The sequence below is a fragment of the Notothenia rossii genome (assembly GCF_949606895.1).
Source record: "Notothenia rossii genome assembly, chromosome: 4".
Lineage (NCBI taxonomy): Eukaryota > Metazoa > Chordata > Actinopteri > Perciformes > Nototheniidae > Notothenia > Notothenia rossii.
The window spans coordinates 3,205,826-3,221,994 of NC_136902.1; the positions used below are offsets into that span (position 1 = coordinate 3,205,826).

Below are 16,169 nucleotides of genomic sequence, written 5' to 3' on the forward strand. Positions count from 1 at the left end.
TTCAACATGTAAGAAGTAGAAAGTACAGGTATTTGTGTTCAACATGTAAGAAGTAGAAAGTACAGGTATTTGTGTTCAACATGTAAGAAGTAGAAAGTACAGGTATTTGGGTTCAACATGTTAGAAGTAGAAAGTACAGGTATTTGTGTTCAACATGTAAGAAGTAGAAAGTACAGGTATTTGTGTTCAACATGTAAGAAGTAGAAAGTACAGGTATTTGTGTTCAACATGTAAGAAGTAGAAAGTACAGGTATTTGAGTTCAACATGTAAGAAGTAGAAAGTACAGGTATTTGTGTTCAACATGTAAGAAGTAGAAAGTACAGGTATTTGTGTTCAACATGTAAGAAGTAGAAAGTACAGGTATTTGTGTTCAACATGTAAGAAGTAGAAAGTACAGGTATTTGAGTTCAACATGTAAGAAGTAGAAAGTACAGGTATTTGTGTTCAACATGTGAGAAGTAGAAAGTACAGGTATTTGTGTTCAACATGTAAGAAGTAGAAAGTACAGGTATTTGTGTTCAACATGTGAGAAGTAGAAAGTACAGGTATTTGAGTTCAACATGTAAGAAGTAGAAAGTACAGGTATTTGAGTTCAACATGTAAGAAGTAGAAAGTACAGGTATTTGTGTTCAACATGTAAGAAGTAGAAAGTACAGGTATTTGTGTTCAACATGTGAGAAGTAGAAAGTACAGGTATTTGAGTTCAACATGTAAGAAGTAGAAAGTACAGGTATTTGTGTTCAGCATGTGAGAAGTAGAAAGTACAGGTATTTGAGTTCAACATGTAAGAAGTAGAAAGTACAGGTATTTGTGTTCAACATGTAAGAAGTAGAAAGTACAGGTATTTGAGTTCAACATGTAAGAAGTAGAAAGTACAGGTATTTGAGTTCAACATGTAAGAAGTAGAAAGTACAGGTATTTGAGTTCAACATGTGAGAAGTAGAAAGTACAGGTATTTGTGTTCAACATGTAAGAAGTAGAAAGTACAGGTATTTGAGTTCAACATGTGAGAAGTAGAAAGTACAGGTATTTGTGTTCAACATGTGAGAAGTAGAAAGTACAGGTATTTGTGTTCAACATGTAAGAAGTAGAAAGTACAGGTATTTGAGTTCAACATGTAAGAAGTAGAAAGTACAGGTATTTGTGTTCAACATGTGAGAAGTAGAAAGTACAGGTATTTGAGTTCAACATGTAAGAAGTAGAAAGTACAGGTATTTGTGTTCAACATGTAAGAAGTAGAAAGTACAGGTATTTGTGTTCAACATGTAAGAAGTAGAAAGTACAGGTATTTGTGTTCAACATGTGAGAAGTAGAAAGTACAGGTATTTGTGTTCAACATGTAAGAAGTAGAAAGTACAGGTATTTGTGTTCAACATGTAAGAAGTAGAAAGTTCAGGTATTTGAGTTCAACATGTAAGAAGTAGAAAGTACAGGTATTTGTGTTCAACATGTAAGAAGTAGAAAGTACAGGTATTTGAGTTCAACATGTAAGAAGTAGAAAGTACAGGTATTTGAGTTCAACATGTAAGAAGTAGAAAGTACAGGTATTTGAGTTCAACATGTAAGAAATAGAAAGTACAGGTATTTGAGTTCAACATGTAAGAAGTAGAAAGTACAGGTATTTGAGTTCAACATGTAAGAAGTAGAAAGTACAGGTATTTGTGTTCAACATGTAAGAAGTAGAAAGTACAGGTATTTGAGTTCAACATGTAAGAAATAGAAAGTACAGGTATTTGAGTTCAACATGTAAGAAGTAGAAAGTTCAGGTATTTGAGTTCAACATGTAAGAAGTAGAAAGTACAGGTATTTGAGTTCAACATGTAAGAAGTAGAAAGTACAGGTATTTGAGTTCAACATGTAAGAAGTAGAAAGTACAGGTATTTGTGTTCAACATGTAAGAAGTAGAAAGTACAGGTATTTGTGTTCAACATGTAAGAAGTAGAAAGTACAGGTATTTGAGTTCAACATGTAAGAAATAGAAAGTACAGGTATTTGTGTTCAACATGTAAGAAATAGAAAGTACAGGTATTTGAGTTCAACATGTAAGAAGTAGAAAGTACAGGTATTTGTGTTCAACATGTAAGAAGTAGAAAGTACAGGTATTTGGGTTCAACATGTAAGAAGTAGAAAGTACAGGTATTTGGGTTCAACATGTAAGAAGTAGAAAGTACAGGTATTTGAGTTCAACATGTAAGAAGTAGAAAGTACAGGTATTTGTGTTCAACATGTAAGAAGTAGAAAGTACAGGTATTTGTGTTCAACATGTAAGAAGTAGAAAGTACAGGTATTTGTGTTCAACATGTAAGAAGTAGAAAGTACAGGTATTTGTGTTCAACATGTAAGAAGTAGAAAGTACAGGTATTTGTGTTCAACATGTAAGAAGTAGAAAGTACAGGTATTTGTGTTCAACATGTAAGAAGTAGAAAGTACAGGTATTTGAGTTCAACATGTAAGAAGTAGAAAGTACAGGTATTTGTGTTCAACATGTAAGAAGTAGAAAGTACAGGTATTTGTGTTCAACATGTAAGAAGTAGAAAGTGAAGGTATTTGTGTTCAACATGTAAGAAGTAGAAAGTGAAGGTATTTGTGTTCAACATGTAAGAAGTAGAAAGTACAGGTATTTGAGTTCAACATGTAAGAAGTAGAAAGTACAGGTATTTGAGTTCAACATGTAAGAAGTAGAAAGTACAGGTATTTGTGTTCAACATGTAAGAAGTAGAAAGTGAAGGTATTTGTGTTCAACATGTAAGAAGTAGAAAGTACAGGTATTTGTGTTCAACATGTGAGAAGTAGAAAGTACAGGTATTTGTGTTCAACATGTGAGAAGTAGAAAGTACAGGTATTTGTGTTCAACATGTAAGAAGTAGAAAGTACAGGTATTTGTGTTCAACATGTAAGAAGTAGAAAGTACAGGTATTTGTGTTCAACATGTAAGAAGTAGAAAGTTCAGGTATTTGAGTTCAACATGTAAGAAGTAGAAAGTTGTCAGAAAAATAAGTAGTGGAGTGAAGTACTGATACCAGAAAGATCTGCTTAAGTGCAGTTACAAAGTATTTGTACTCTGCTACCTCTCACCTCTGCTGGCTCCTAAACGGTGGAAAGAGCTCTCCATGCCATCAGGACAGCAGAAACTCTGCAGACTGAAACCCGGCTGTTTCCATCCAAAAATGCCCAAAAAAGACTTGAAAAGGTTCATGTAGGTCCTGTAGCTGATGATTAGCTGACATCTGATCTTTCCTTGGTGTTCTGAGTTTCAGTCTTCATGGTTTCTGCGTCAGCTTAATTACATGTTATGTAAAGAGAGTATGTCTTTTGGATAGAGATCAAAACACTTTGCCGCAGCATATCACCAAACCTATTTCAAGCTGTCATGAGGTTTCTATAAAGTTCTTGAAACCACTTCTCTTTTGGAGTACAAGTTATTTTACTCTAACAAAACAACTTGTGTATTTTTGATTAAAAGTTATAATACTACTGTGTACAAATACTGTAAAATGTATGCCTTCAAAATAAAAAGGGATAGAAGCTGGTCATCAATATGAAGTAGGAAAAGGCAGCTTGTGAGGGCATGAATAACATTTGCATATTTCCCTTGAAAAGGACAGGAGAGGGTTTGTTGTTCCGATGTTTTATTTTGGATAGAGATCCAAGGAGGAGGATTGTGCATAATAGGTGACTATGAGGTCATTGTATTATCTTTTTAATTTACACACGACATCTATTGCACGTCTGTCTGTCTGTCCTGGAAGAGGGATCCTCCTTTTCTTTGTCCGATGTGAGGGTCCAAGCACAGAGGGTCGTATTCATATTCTGTACAAACTGTAAAGTCCACTGTGAGAAATGTCAAATGTGAGATATTTGGCTTCATAAATAAAGTCTGATTGATTGATGCCATGTTCAAAGTCTCTTAAATCACCTTTGTCTCCGTTCTGATGCTCTGTCTGAGCTTCACCAGGTCGTCTACATGCCTAAATGCATTGAGTTGCTGCCATGTGATTGGCTGATTAGATAATTGCGTTAACGAGCAGTTACACAGGTGTTCCTAATAAAGTGGCCAGTGAGTGTGTGGAGTAGCAAAAATTGGGAATAGTCAAGTAAATACCGAAAATAACTGTTGGGAAAATACTGAATGTCCTCTTCCAACATGAGTCACATGATAACAAAGGTATCAACTGTAGCTGTGAACATGACAGGATGTGTGATTACCTAGAAGAGCATCAGGACTGTTTGAGGCATATGATAGCTCTGTGATTAACATGATGATTCAGCCTCTATGGAGAGAGACATATGACAAGCATGCTCATTTCTGACGTGGAGCTAATCTGAAGTAAACATTGAATACTGCTTTCTATTCCTCCATGTTGTGACTGTGTAACTCCCTCTCTTGGATATCAGCATGTGAAGGACACTGTTCAGGAACTAGTTGATGCTCTGTATGTGATGACTACTTCCATTCTGGAGAGGATCACAGATACATGGATCCTGAGATTCAAGATCAAGCCGGTGACCAGGGATTATTAAAGATGTTAAGTATTCAGAAAAAGTCAGTTTTTTTAGATTGTTTTGAGAAAGTCCGAATTTTTTAATTTTTGAGAAAAAGTCATATTTGAGATTTTTCTGAAAAAGTCCGAATTTTGAAATGTTTCGAGAAAGTCCGAATTTTTAGATTGTTGTGAAAAAGACAGAATTTTGAGATGAGAAGAAATTGAGAATTTTTATTTTTATAAAAAAGTCAGATTTTTGAGAAAATCTGAATTTTTCCGATTTTTTTGAAAAATGTCAGAATATTAAAAAAAAATTATAGAAAAAAGTCAGAATTTTTCTGATTTTTGAGAAAAATTCAGATTTGAGGAAAAGTCATACTTTTGTAAAAAAAAGTTGGAATTTTTAAATGTTCCGAATTTTGAGAAAAAGTCAGAATTTCGAGAAAAAAAAGTCAGATCTTTGAGGAAAAAGTCAGGATTTTTGGACCAACAAATTCTCTTTTTTTGTTTTGACTACTTCCATTCTGGAGAGGATCACAGATACATGGATCCTGAGGTTGAAGCACGAGTGATATTTTTGTAGCAGTTCCAGGAGTACTCTTTTATAAACACGGGGGATTTTCCCTCAAACCCAGAAAATGGAGAAAAACATTTCGTATGGTTCACAAAAGTTTTGTTTATTTTAATATTTGCAAATCTGCTCTTTAAAAATGTGGAATAATAAAAGGGACGTGAGCTCTCTCGGTTTCAGTATTTGTCAAAGCCAATATATCTATAAAGACAATACAACCTTAAAATAAATTAAGGATGGACAACAAGCAGCAAGTAAACAAAAACAAACAAGCACAAACAACAGACTTTTCCCCGTTGAAAAAACATTTACATGCGTGAGAGAATACTGACGGCTTTAAAAATGGACGGCATGTTCTCAGAATGTCTTGTTTTTATATTACGTACCAAAAAGAAACGAGTTCTCAGACTCCCCCCCCCCCCCCCCAAAACAAAACCAAATATCCATATTTGTTGCAAACTGTTGGCTCGGAAGAAACCGGAGGGGCTAAAAACTCAGCGAGGAAACGTTCTCTGATTTGAACCCGGGACGTATTCCTCTCACACGAAGGCATCCCAAAAGACATATTGTACAAGAAATCATAAAATACTATATTAATTAAAACTATGTTACATTTAATAAAGTGTCTCCTTCCCTTTCATTGAAAAATACTCACATTTTGCGTATATGAAATTTCAAATGTTAAACTCTGATTTGAAGCAGTGATCGTTATTTTCCTCCCCTCTGTTGTATTACCACCATCTCTCTCTCGGGTAAGATAAAGTCTCAGGGTCAAAATAAATAATACTCCTGGCTCAGGCTTTATTTGAATTGTCGTCTCCGAGATTTAACCCAAAACCCAGGATCAGTAAACGACATTTATATTTTGTAAATACAGCAATTTACAGTTTGCACGATGAGCGTTTTATCTCCCATGAATGAAACGTGAAGTTAGCATCTGTTTATACACAAACCTGGCTGTCACACAGTCACTGCCTGGTCATAAATTAAGGGGGGGGGGGGGGGGGGTTAGAGGGGGGGGCGGTTCACTTGGGGTCCTCGATGGTTCCCGTGCTCAGGTCTGTCATTTTGGGGTATTTGACCTTCTTCTGGTCCAGCTCGTTCTGGGCCCACAGCAGCAGCTTCAGCAGCTTCGCCAGTTTGGGAGTCGACTCTCTGTTCTCGTAGTCCAGCACCGCCTGGTTCACCTCGCTCCACACCTGGACATCACACAGACACAGGGGGAGGGTCACTACGTGTTGTTTTGAGGCCAAACATTCACAAGTCTTAAAAACAAGTTTAAATATCCTCACTCCCATCACTACAGGACATATATAACACCCGCCTCACCCGCAAAGCACTCCGCATTGTGGGGGACTCCACCCACCCCTCCAGCAGCTTCTTCAGCTTCTTCAGCCTCCTGCCTTCAGGGAGAAGGTTCAGCAGCCTGAGCTCGAGCTCCACCTGGCTGAGGAACAGCTTCCTCCACCAGGCTGAGGAACAGCTTCCTCAGCCTGGTGGAGGAACAGCTTCCTCCACCAGGCTGAGGAACAACTTCCTCCACCAGGCTGAGGAACAGCTTCCTCCACCAGGCTGAGGAACAACTTCCTCCACCAGGCTGAGGAACAGCTTCCTCCACCAGGCTGAGGAACAGCTTCCTCCACCAGGCTGAGGAACAACTTCCTCCACCAGGCTGAGGAACAGCTTCCTCCACCTGGCTGAGGAACAGCTTCCTCCACCAGGCTGAGGAACAGCTTCCTCCACCAGGCTGAGGAACAGCTTCCTCCACCAGGCGACAGGATGCTGAACTCTCTCCCCTCCCTCTCTCCCTCTGACATCTCTCCCCTGAACTCTCCACCCTGCCTCCCACCTTTCCCCCCTGCCCCAAGTGGTCCTGGACTTTAACCCCCCCCCCCCACACACAACCTTCCCTCATCCAGCACCAGTCACTATTCTGCCCATCTCCGCTGCTACTGCACTTTGAACATTTTAAATATATTATTAACCAGCACGTATTAAAACTATCACTTAGTTGTATACCCCATTTATCTAGGCCCTTTTTGTTTTATGTATATATGTCACACTGTGGGACTGCGGGAAACGGTATCTCGAGATTCCTGTATGTATAACACAGACTCAGAACCTCTCTAGAGATCCTCTGAGCATGAAGTTGCTCTGTTCCTGCATTTGAGATCGATTCCACTTGTGTTTTGACTTTCTTTATTACTTTAATAAATATAGCAGAAGACAAACTTTGTCAAAGAATCAGTTATCAGTTTCTCTCAGGGCGATTAGAATGTCCTCCACACTAAGTACATTTACTCAAGTGCAATTTTTAACAAGGGACTACTTTACTTGACTATTTCCTTGTTATGCTCTTTTTTAAAAGGGGTCCCCTCTCCTGTAGTGTGCTCTATAGTTTTTAGTGTAGTGTTTCTCAAACTTTTTCATACCAAGGACCACCTAACCAATAACAAAACACTCGCGGACCACCTAACTCCACAAATATAAAAACACACATTGTTTTTCTAGAACAGATTACAAATCGCCTGAAAATGGTACAAACCAGTGGCAACATGTGTGAGGAAGGGGTTGCGCTGGGCTATATCATGCAATCGAAACTTAAACTTAAACTCGCTCCATTGCGGAGATATTCCCGGGAGAGTGCGGAAAACTTAAATGTATTTATTTATTTCAAATGTGACATTTTACCAATATACTCACGGACCACCAGGGGGCACTCACATTGCACTAATGTCAAATTCATGTTCTGTTGATTGTGTTTAAAAATATATATTACTACCTAGTAATTATGACTACTATTACTTAGTTGTATCCCCCGTTTATCTAGGCCCTTTTGTTATACGTCACACTGTGGGACTGCGAGAAACGGTATATCAAATGTTCTGTATGTATAACACATGTCAAATTCTTGGTGATGAAGCTGACTTTGATCAGTGCGATTATTTAACCTGCGCACCTTTTGCCGCTGCATCATGTTGAGCAGGTCTCCGAAGGGCGACTCCTCGGGGTTGTCGAAGGCGAGCAGCGCTAACGTCCTCTCCATCTCCGTCAGACACTCCCTGCTCTCCTCGCCCTGCTCCGCCAGCTGAGTCTGAGCGAACTCCAGCGCCGACTCCGTCTCCCTCAGACGGATCAGCTCGATCAGATGCTGCTGCTGCGGGGGAACGGACAGCAAGCAGGGGGTCGGTTACATGTTTGTCTAGTTTCACAACACTTCCATATTTAATGACATATCAGGACACACTTCAATCCACATGTTTCAAACAGCTCTTTCTACACTTCAATACTGACTTAAAGGTCCCCTGTCATACTGTTTCTCATCAATATATCACAGGTCTCAGATAAATCCAGAGCCTGTCTCCGATTGGCTGAAACACCAGACAGATCATTGCAGCATTACCCATAACCCCCTCTGTTTCAGCCCTGTTTCCAAAGTGCTGATTCTCTGTCTGTTACTTTAGATGAAAATAAGGAGCCCCTCCCCCACGCCCCTCTGAGAGACATTTGGTTACAAAGAACTCAATGGAGCTCTAGGAGGAGATTCAGGTGATAAAGGGGGGGGTGGGGGGGGGGGTTACCTTGGTTGCTGATTGGCTGATGGTTACACAAGACAAAACATCGTTATGACATCATAAAGTGGGCAAAATCTGATCAGCTCATTTTCAGACAGGTTTTTATAGAAATGGATCAAAAAGAGAGAGAATCTTTGTTCCTGAAACTTTCAGAGTCTCTTTCCACAGAGGGGACACATGTTGATGTAGAAGAGACATGAAGAAGAGGGGACACATGTTGATGTAGAAGAGACATGGAGAAGAGGGGACACATGTTGATGTAGAAGAGACATGAAGAAGAGGGGACACATGTTGATGTAGAAGAGACATGGAGAAGAGGGGACACATGTTGATGTAGAAGAGACATGAAGAAGAGGGGACACATGTTGATGTAGAAGAGACATGAAGAAGAGGGGACACATGTTGATGTAGAAGAGACATGGAGAAGAGGGGACACATGTCGATGTCACTGCTGTTCAGAAATGTGTTCTGGTTTTTATCTAGAGTCCGCCTCAGGCTCACATCTTTCTTCCATTATTAATGAACCAAACTGCAATAATGCAATTCTTAGAAAAAGTAGAAACAGTAATTCATGCGTTAAGTTGATCTGGGTTGGTTTACTGCATTACACCGTCCTCCTCAAAGCTGCAGCCGGACTCATAAGCGCTCAATAATATTGGTCTCTTCGTTATGAAGTGATAAATACTTGATGGGCTTTTTAGGTATTGTAGTGTTATCTGTACTGATCATGGTATCTAACTGTTTGTTTAATGACTTTTTGAAATATCTGGTTTAAAGGTTTCCTATTACCGGTATGATATTTGTAGGCATATATTATGGGTCTCAGATACCAATATCAAAAACATGTCTATAAAGTGTTTTGCTCAAAATACCAAACAGATCATGCATTTTAGAAATCCCTCATATCCCTCTATTTCAGCTGTTAGAGAAACGCTGATGTGGGGTCCTTAGCTTGAAAAAAAAGAGGAGGTGGAGCTAATGCCTGCTCAGAATTCTACGAGCTACAGCTAAATGCTGCCGTGATGAAACACCATCATGTTCCAAACCACATCAAGGATTATCTCTGAAACAGTATGGAGCTCAAAGGCTTTCTCTCTTGCCGGTTATACCACAAGGTGAGTTCCTTTTTACTTCCTGCTTCTTCACACACATGCTCTCCAGTACAGGTTAGCTCTGAGTGTTAGCGATGCTAATGTAAACACCGACCATATTACATCCAAAACAGTCGGCCATTGTTTCTGATAGCAACGTTTCTGATAGGGCCGTGGGTCCACATTTCAGATATTACGTTATATCGGACGCAAATCTGGATCAGCTCCGTTGTTCCCCCGTTTTTAGAGATTTGGGTACGGAGGAAAAGAGAGGGTTTTATTTTCTGACGCTGCGTGAGTTCCCCGACACACCTGGGACACATCTGTAAAGGACATTACAAAGTGCATTTTGCATGATAGGAGAGCTTTAATGTCTGTCTGAAGAGCACTTTATAAGTTAATATATCATTTCAAAGGGCCCTGTACCTGCAGGTGGAAGTAGAGGTAGCGGTTGGTGTCCAGTAGCTCGGGGTGCAGGCTGTTGATGAGGGCGATGGCTTCCTGGATCTGCCCCTTCAGGATCATCTCTCTGATCTTTATCCGCTCATCCAGAGAGTCCAGGTCCACACTCGGCTCGATGCCAGACTCCATTCGAAACTTCTCCGCCGCTTCTTTGAACCCTTCTGTAGAGCAGACACAGGCATAGGCAAAGATATTTATTTATTTTCTGCTGCTACGGACAGTCTCGCACTAATGTACATTCTGTTATTATTAATTCTGTCAAAATGATCGCGTAAACGGCGGTAATTCATTTTTTGAATTAATTTCCGTTAAAATATTTAACGCATTTAACGTATGTGCAGAATGGCCCACTCCATACATCCCACCAGTGGCAACGCCAGGGTATGGCTGGGGTAGGCTACACCCATACCAAGAAATGGCTTAGCCCCACCATGAAAAATGATGTTAAAGTAAACACAATAAAGTCCGCCAACTCGCGCCGAGAATTGCACAGACAGCAGTTAGTAAGATTGATTTCAGCAGCCACTTGTCTGGAAATACCGAAGACCAGAAACGGTTTTGAAAACTTTTGTCACGTAGTGATCGTCTTCTCAATAAAACATCTTTGATAATGTCTTCTGGCCAATCAGAATCAAGCTAACGGCGTGGTGTTATTGCAGGAAGTCCCGACGGAGAATACTTTTGCTGTAGTAGAGGGCTGCACATAACTGGTACGCAGGTTATGTGCGTAATCTTAAATGCGTACCGGCACTTGCGTACCGACGTACTTGTGAAGCTTTTCCAGAAGGCGGTTAGATCACCGGACGACACAGACAGGGCTGCTGTTAACATCGGTCTGTACAATGGAATTGTGCCAAAACTACGCCAACCGGCTGCGGAGGGAGACTCCCCCCCTTCACTTGAGAACTGCGCTAAAACTGCTGATCACAACGTTCACACTCTGTGGTCACGAAGTACTCCACTAGTCCACTTATTATTTATTGTTACTGTTATTTTGTATACATTGATTGTTGTGCTTTTATTTAGGTCTTAATGTGTGCATATACATTTCTTTGATTGTATACAGGTATATTCATATTTGTTTTTGTATTCTGGATTGTGGGAAGCGGTATTTCGATCTCTCTGTGAACACAAACTGAAAGATTGACAATAAAGTTGACGTTGACTTTGATATTATAGGCAGTCGTTAACAGGAAAGAATGAATTCATCATCTGATTTCAGACTTGTAACGTGTTCTGAAAGCCATCAGGACACGAGAGGTATTTACTGATAGTGATGTGTCGGTCGCGAACGAGCCGATTCCGTTCTTGTTATCGTTCAATCGTTGGTCCGCACTCACTGCCTGCCAAAATCCACTCGCCTTTTAAAAAGCTTGATTTTGTTCCCCAAACGTATTCTGTGAAGACCCGCCCCTACTCTGATTGGTAGGTTTTAGCACGAGGAGTGAGATGGGGTGGGTCTTAAGGGAATACACGAGAGAGAAGTCATAACAAGTGGTACAGGACAGGTAGACGACGTGTTTTTCGGATGGAAAATGAGCCAAACGCGAAAACGCAGCAGCACTTGGATGCACTTCAACCAAAACCCAGGCAGTGATAAAGCGCACCATTTGTAAAGGCAACATATCCTTTAAAGCAGGGTCAACTAATAATCTCCATCGCCACTTAAAAACACAGTATCTAATATTAAGAGTTGTGTGAATTTCATTCAAGGGAAGGCAACTTTATTTACTGAACACATACAGAGGGTAAATTCATGTTGACATGGATATGGCGCCACCTTGTGTCATGTTTACAATGCAGATTATTTACATTAGGTCTGGCAATACAGCCAATCATTATCCTGGTGATTATTTCGCAGATAAACCTATTAGCCCCGCCCCCTTTCAAAAAACGGCTCTTTGAAAGCCATAAGATCCGGCTCCCTTCAAAGAGCCGTAATTCCCATCACTATTACTGATCAATGATTATCTGTTCTGTTGGATTCATTTCACTAAATGTCTAAATGTTGTTTTGGATATTTACAGTTGGACACGGGAAATGCGAAGAGGAACATTCTGAATAACAAACACAAGAGGAAAAATAAAGATCTATTTTTGTTTCTAAATGTTTGAGAAATGCTATTTAATGTTTTCATTTTTGTTATGCAGATTATTCTGTAGATTTATGGATGGGCAGAGTCCAACGTGAGGTCCTTTTAAAGTCTGCTGTTGTCAATCTAAAACCAGAATATACGTCAACATGTGTCCCCTCTTCTCCATGTCTCTTCTACATCAACATGTGTCCTCTCTTCTCCATGTCTCTTCTACATCAACATGTGTCCCCTCTTCTTCATGTCTCTTCTACATCAACATGTGTCCCCTCTTCTTCATGTCTCTTCTACATCAACATGTGTCCTCTCTTCTCCATGTCTCTTCTACATCAACATGTGTCCCCTCTTCTTCATGTCTCTTCTACATCAACATGTGTCCCCTCTTCTTCATGTCTCTTCTTCATGTCTCTTCTACATCAACATGTGTCCCCTCTTCTTCATGTCTCTTCTACATCAACATGTGTCCCCTCTTCTTCATGTCTCTTCTACATCAACACGTGTCCCCTCTTCTCCATGTCTCTTCTACATCAATATGTGTCCCCTCTGTGGAAAGAGACTCTGAAAGTTTCAGGAACAAAGATTCTCTCTCTTTTTGATCCATTTCTAAAAAAACCTGTCTGAAAATGAGCTGATCAGATTTTGGCCACTTGATGATGTCATAACGATGTTTTGTCTTGAGTAACCATTAGCCAATCAGCAACCAAGGTAACCCCCCCCCCCCCCCCCCCCTTATCACCTGAATCTCCTCCTAGAGCACCATTGAGTTCTTTGTAACCAAATGTCTCTCAGAGGGGCGTGGGGAGGGGCTCCTTATTTTCATCTAAAGTAACAGACAGAGAATCAGCACTTTGGAAACAGGGCTGAAACAGAGGGGATTATGGGTAATGCTGCAATGATCTGTTTGGTGTTCCAGCCAATCAGAGACAGGCTCTGGATATATCTGAGACCTGTGATATATTGATGAAAAACAGGATAATAGGGGACCTTTCAAACAGCATTTTAACAATTAATAAATTATCCAATTATTGTTTCTGTTTAACTCAAATGTTTTTGTTGTCTTCTCATGAGTAGTTTGTTGAATTGCAGCTTAAAAGGTGTTTTAAAGCAGCTATTTTTCCATGTATTGATATTAAAAGTAGGATCTTAGATTAAATGTACGCTGATTAAAAAATAATTATAGGTCAGTTATTTAATTTTATAATAAAGATGTGTTTGTTTCCCTGGTACAAAAGGGGAATAAATAACAAAAAATAAAATCAGGATTATCCTAATTCCACATTACGTGAATCCTTAATAATAAATGATGTATCCATCCTCACCTGTCACCAGGTAATTCATAATGAGCCGATTCATGTCCGCCCTCTGTATGTGAACATTGTTCAGTTTTTCCATCCACTCTTCTTTCGTAATGTCTTCTGGCTTTTCAGCATAACTCATCATTAGGATCCTGGAAAGATAGAAGAAGTACTCAGATCGTGTACTTTAGTAAAAGTAGAAGTACTCAGATCGTGTACTTGAGTAAAAGTAGAAGTACTCAGATGTTGTACTCAAGTAAAAGTAGAAGTACTCAGATCTTGTACTTGAGTAAAAGTAGAAGTACTCAGATCGTGTACTTGAGTAAAAGTAGAAGTACCAGAGAGTAGGAATACTCTGTTACAGTAAAAGTCCTGCATTCAAAATGTTCCTCAAGTAAAAGTAGAAAAGTATTCTCATCAAAATATAGTGAAAGTAGCGACAGTAAAAGTATTCGTTGTGCAGATTGGTCCATTTCAGAATAATAGATATGATATGTTTTCTAATGATTGATCATGAAAGTGTTCTCAAAGCTGGTAAAGGTGCAGCTAGTTTGAATGACTTTGTATACTGCAGGGTAGCTGGTGGATTTACTCCAGGTGGAACTAAAGTCTGATTTAACACTTGATTATATTTCATATCATTCATCCACATCTGTGAAGTAACTAAAGGGATTAAATACATGGAGTGGAGTAAAAGTACACCATGTACCTCTGAACTGTAGGGGAGTAGAAGTACAAAGTAGCATACAATGTAAATCCTCAAATAAAGTAAAAGTATCTCAAAATGTGTTCCGAGGCACAGTACTTGAGTAAATGAACTTAGTTTTCAGCTCTGCTGCACTAAAATCTGAATCATAAATGCTTTATTACATTCAACTTAAATACCTGATTTGGTAACAGTAACTTAATTAGAGATTAGAATGAAAGAAAATATATATTAAATAAGATGTATATGCACAAAGAGACGTGAAGTAAAAATAAGCACACAAGATAATAAAATAAATATGTATAAATATGTACATGCTGCTGGAAAGAGGAAACAAAATCAAAACAAACGAAGCCCGACACAGCTCGGTCACAGCTTGTATCTGCACTAACAACAGCCTTACAGACAAATACAGATGCATAATATCAACATGTGATAATGATAAAAACACCACATTAATAGGGAAATAAAAAAAACAGGATCTTTGCAGTAAATTGGCTTTTAAAATAATAATTAAGAGGTTCCAAAACAAACCAGTTTCCTCCGATGCTAACGTGACTTAGCATCGCGTTTTCCCAACTCACCGTACAAACACGCGGAGATGATACTTTCCTACGGGCGATATTCAAACACAATCCCAGCAGAAACGCGCAGAGTCCTCCTAGTGCCTTTTAAGAAGAATAAAGTGTAAAAATATAGCCGGGGAAACCAGGCAATCTGTTTTTTCACGGCTAGCTAACTAACCAAGCTAATGTGATAATCTCGCGAGAGGAGCGGCAGTCCGGCGAGCTCTGCGATTGGTAAAGAGAGTGACGTCACGGTTGCCGAGGAACAGTTATGGTCAGTGCAGCGGTTCCACCGAACTGCGATAAAACTGTGTATATCTTTTATTAAATAACACTCCTATCTTGGGAATAGTGCTACATACATTAATATTATCTACACACAGCAGTACATAGGAATGTTAGAGACATTTCGGCTGGAAAAAATGATAATTTCTCTGTTGAAAATCTCAGAATTCTGACTTTAAAAAAAAAGAAAACCTTGAGGAAAATGACCAAAAGCTCTGTTTCTTGATATGTTCAGGGTTTTTAAGGTAGTGACGTCACGGAGCTATGGGTCAGCTGCTGTTATTTGTAGGATTGATGGATTTGCATGCAAGTGTACGGGAGAAAATGAGAGCCATATATAAGAACAAATGTTTGGGATGTGTGACTGACTAAACTAAAATAACATTTTCTCAGATACATTTTTTTTCCCCTCAAAATCTCTTTTTTAAAAAGATACATATATTTTTTGAAAATCTCAGAACTCCGAGAAAAAAGTCGGAATGCTGTACTTCTTTAGAATTTTTTATTTTTGGAAAGTCAGAATTCTCTTTTTTTTCAGAAACAAAATTATGTTTTATTTCAAATAATTTAATTTAATGAAAGAAAATATTTTTTGCTGAAAGAAATTAATATTTTTTACAGAAATTATTTTTCTCCTGATTATTATAATTTTTATATATTAAATCTCAAAATTCTTAGATTTTTTTCCTCGTGTGGCCCTTATCCTCTTCCGTTGTGCCTATGAATGACTAAAAACAAATAAGCATGTTTCATACAGGTATTTCGACATAGCAGGAAAACCTTTGGTCAGATCTAACAATATATTTTTTTCTCTTGAAATTAAGTTTTTTTTTAAAACATAAATGTATGTTTTTGTAACATCTCAGAATTCAGTTCTTTAAAAACATTGATTTTCTTGAAAAAAAATATCATATTTGTTATTTTATATCTCAGAATTGTGATTTAGTATAAAAAAACATTTTGTAATGAAAAGAAATCTCATAAAACGTAGACAAATAAATAATTATTGTTTAAAAAATAATATGCTGTCTGATTTTACTT

General features: G+C 38.7%; 1 protein-coding gene across 1 annotated transcript; it reads right to left on the reverse strand.

The window, feature by feature from the left end:
- Positions 1–5,136: 5,136 nt before the first annotated feature.
- On the reverse strand, positions 5,137–15,076 carry LOC307035926 (glucose-induced degradation protein 8-B homolog). Its single transcript, XM_079675793.1, has 5 exons — positions 14,862–15,076; positions 13,596–13,723; positions 10,149–10,345; positions 8,016–8,213; positions 5,137–6,255 (listed from the first exon to the last, which is right to left on the reverse strand). The coding sequence occupies exons 2-5, from the start codon at positions 13,714–13,716 to the stop codon at positions 6,082–6,084; spliced, it is 690 nt and encodes a 229-aa protein (XP_079531919.1). The 5' UTR covers positions 13,717–13,723; positions 14,862–15,076; the 3' UTR covers positions 5,137–6,081.
- Positions 15,077–16,169: the final 1,093 nt, after the last annotated feature.

Coding starts and splice junctions, on each gene's coding strand:
- LOC307035926 (XM_079675793.1), bottom strand. CDS start 13,716: ATGATGAGTTATGCTGAAAAGCCAGAAGACATTACGAAAGAAGAGTGG. Junction 10,346..13,595: donor TATGAATTACCTGGTGACAG/GTGAGGATGGAT, acceptor TCTGCTCTACAG/AAGGGTTCAAAGAAGCGGCG. Junction 6,256..8,015: donor ACATGATGCAGCGGCAAAAG/GTGCGCAGGTTA, acceptor TGTGATGTCCAG/GTGTGGAGCGAGGTGAACCA.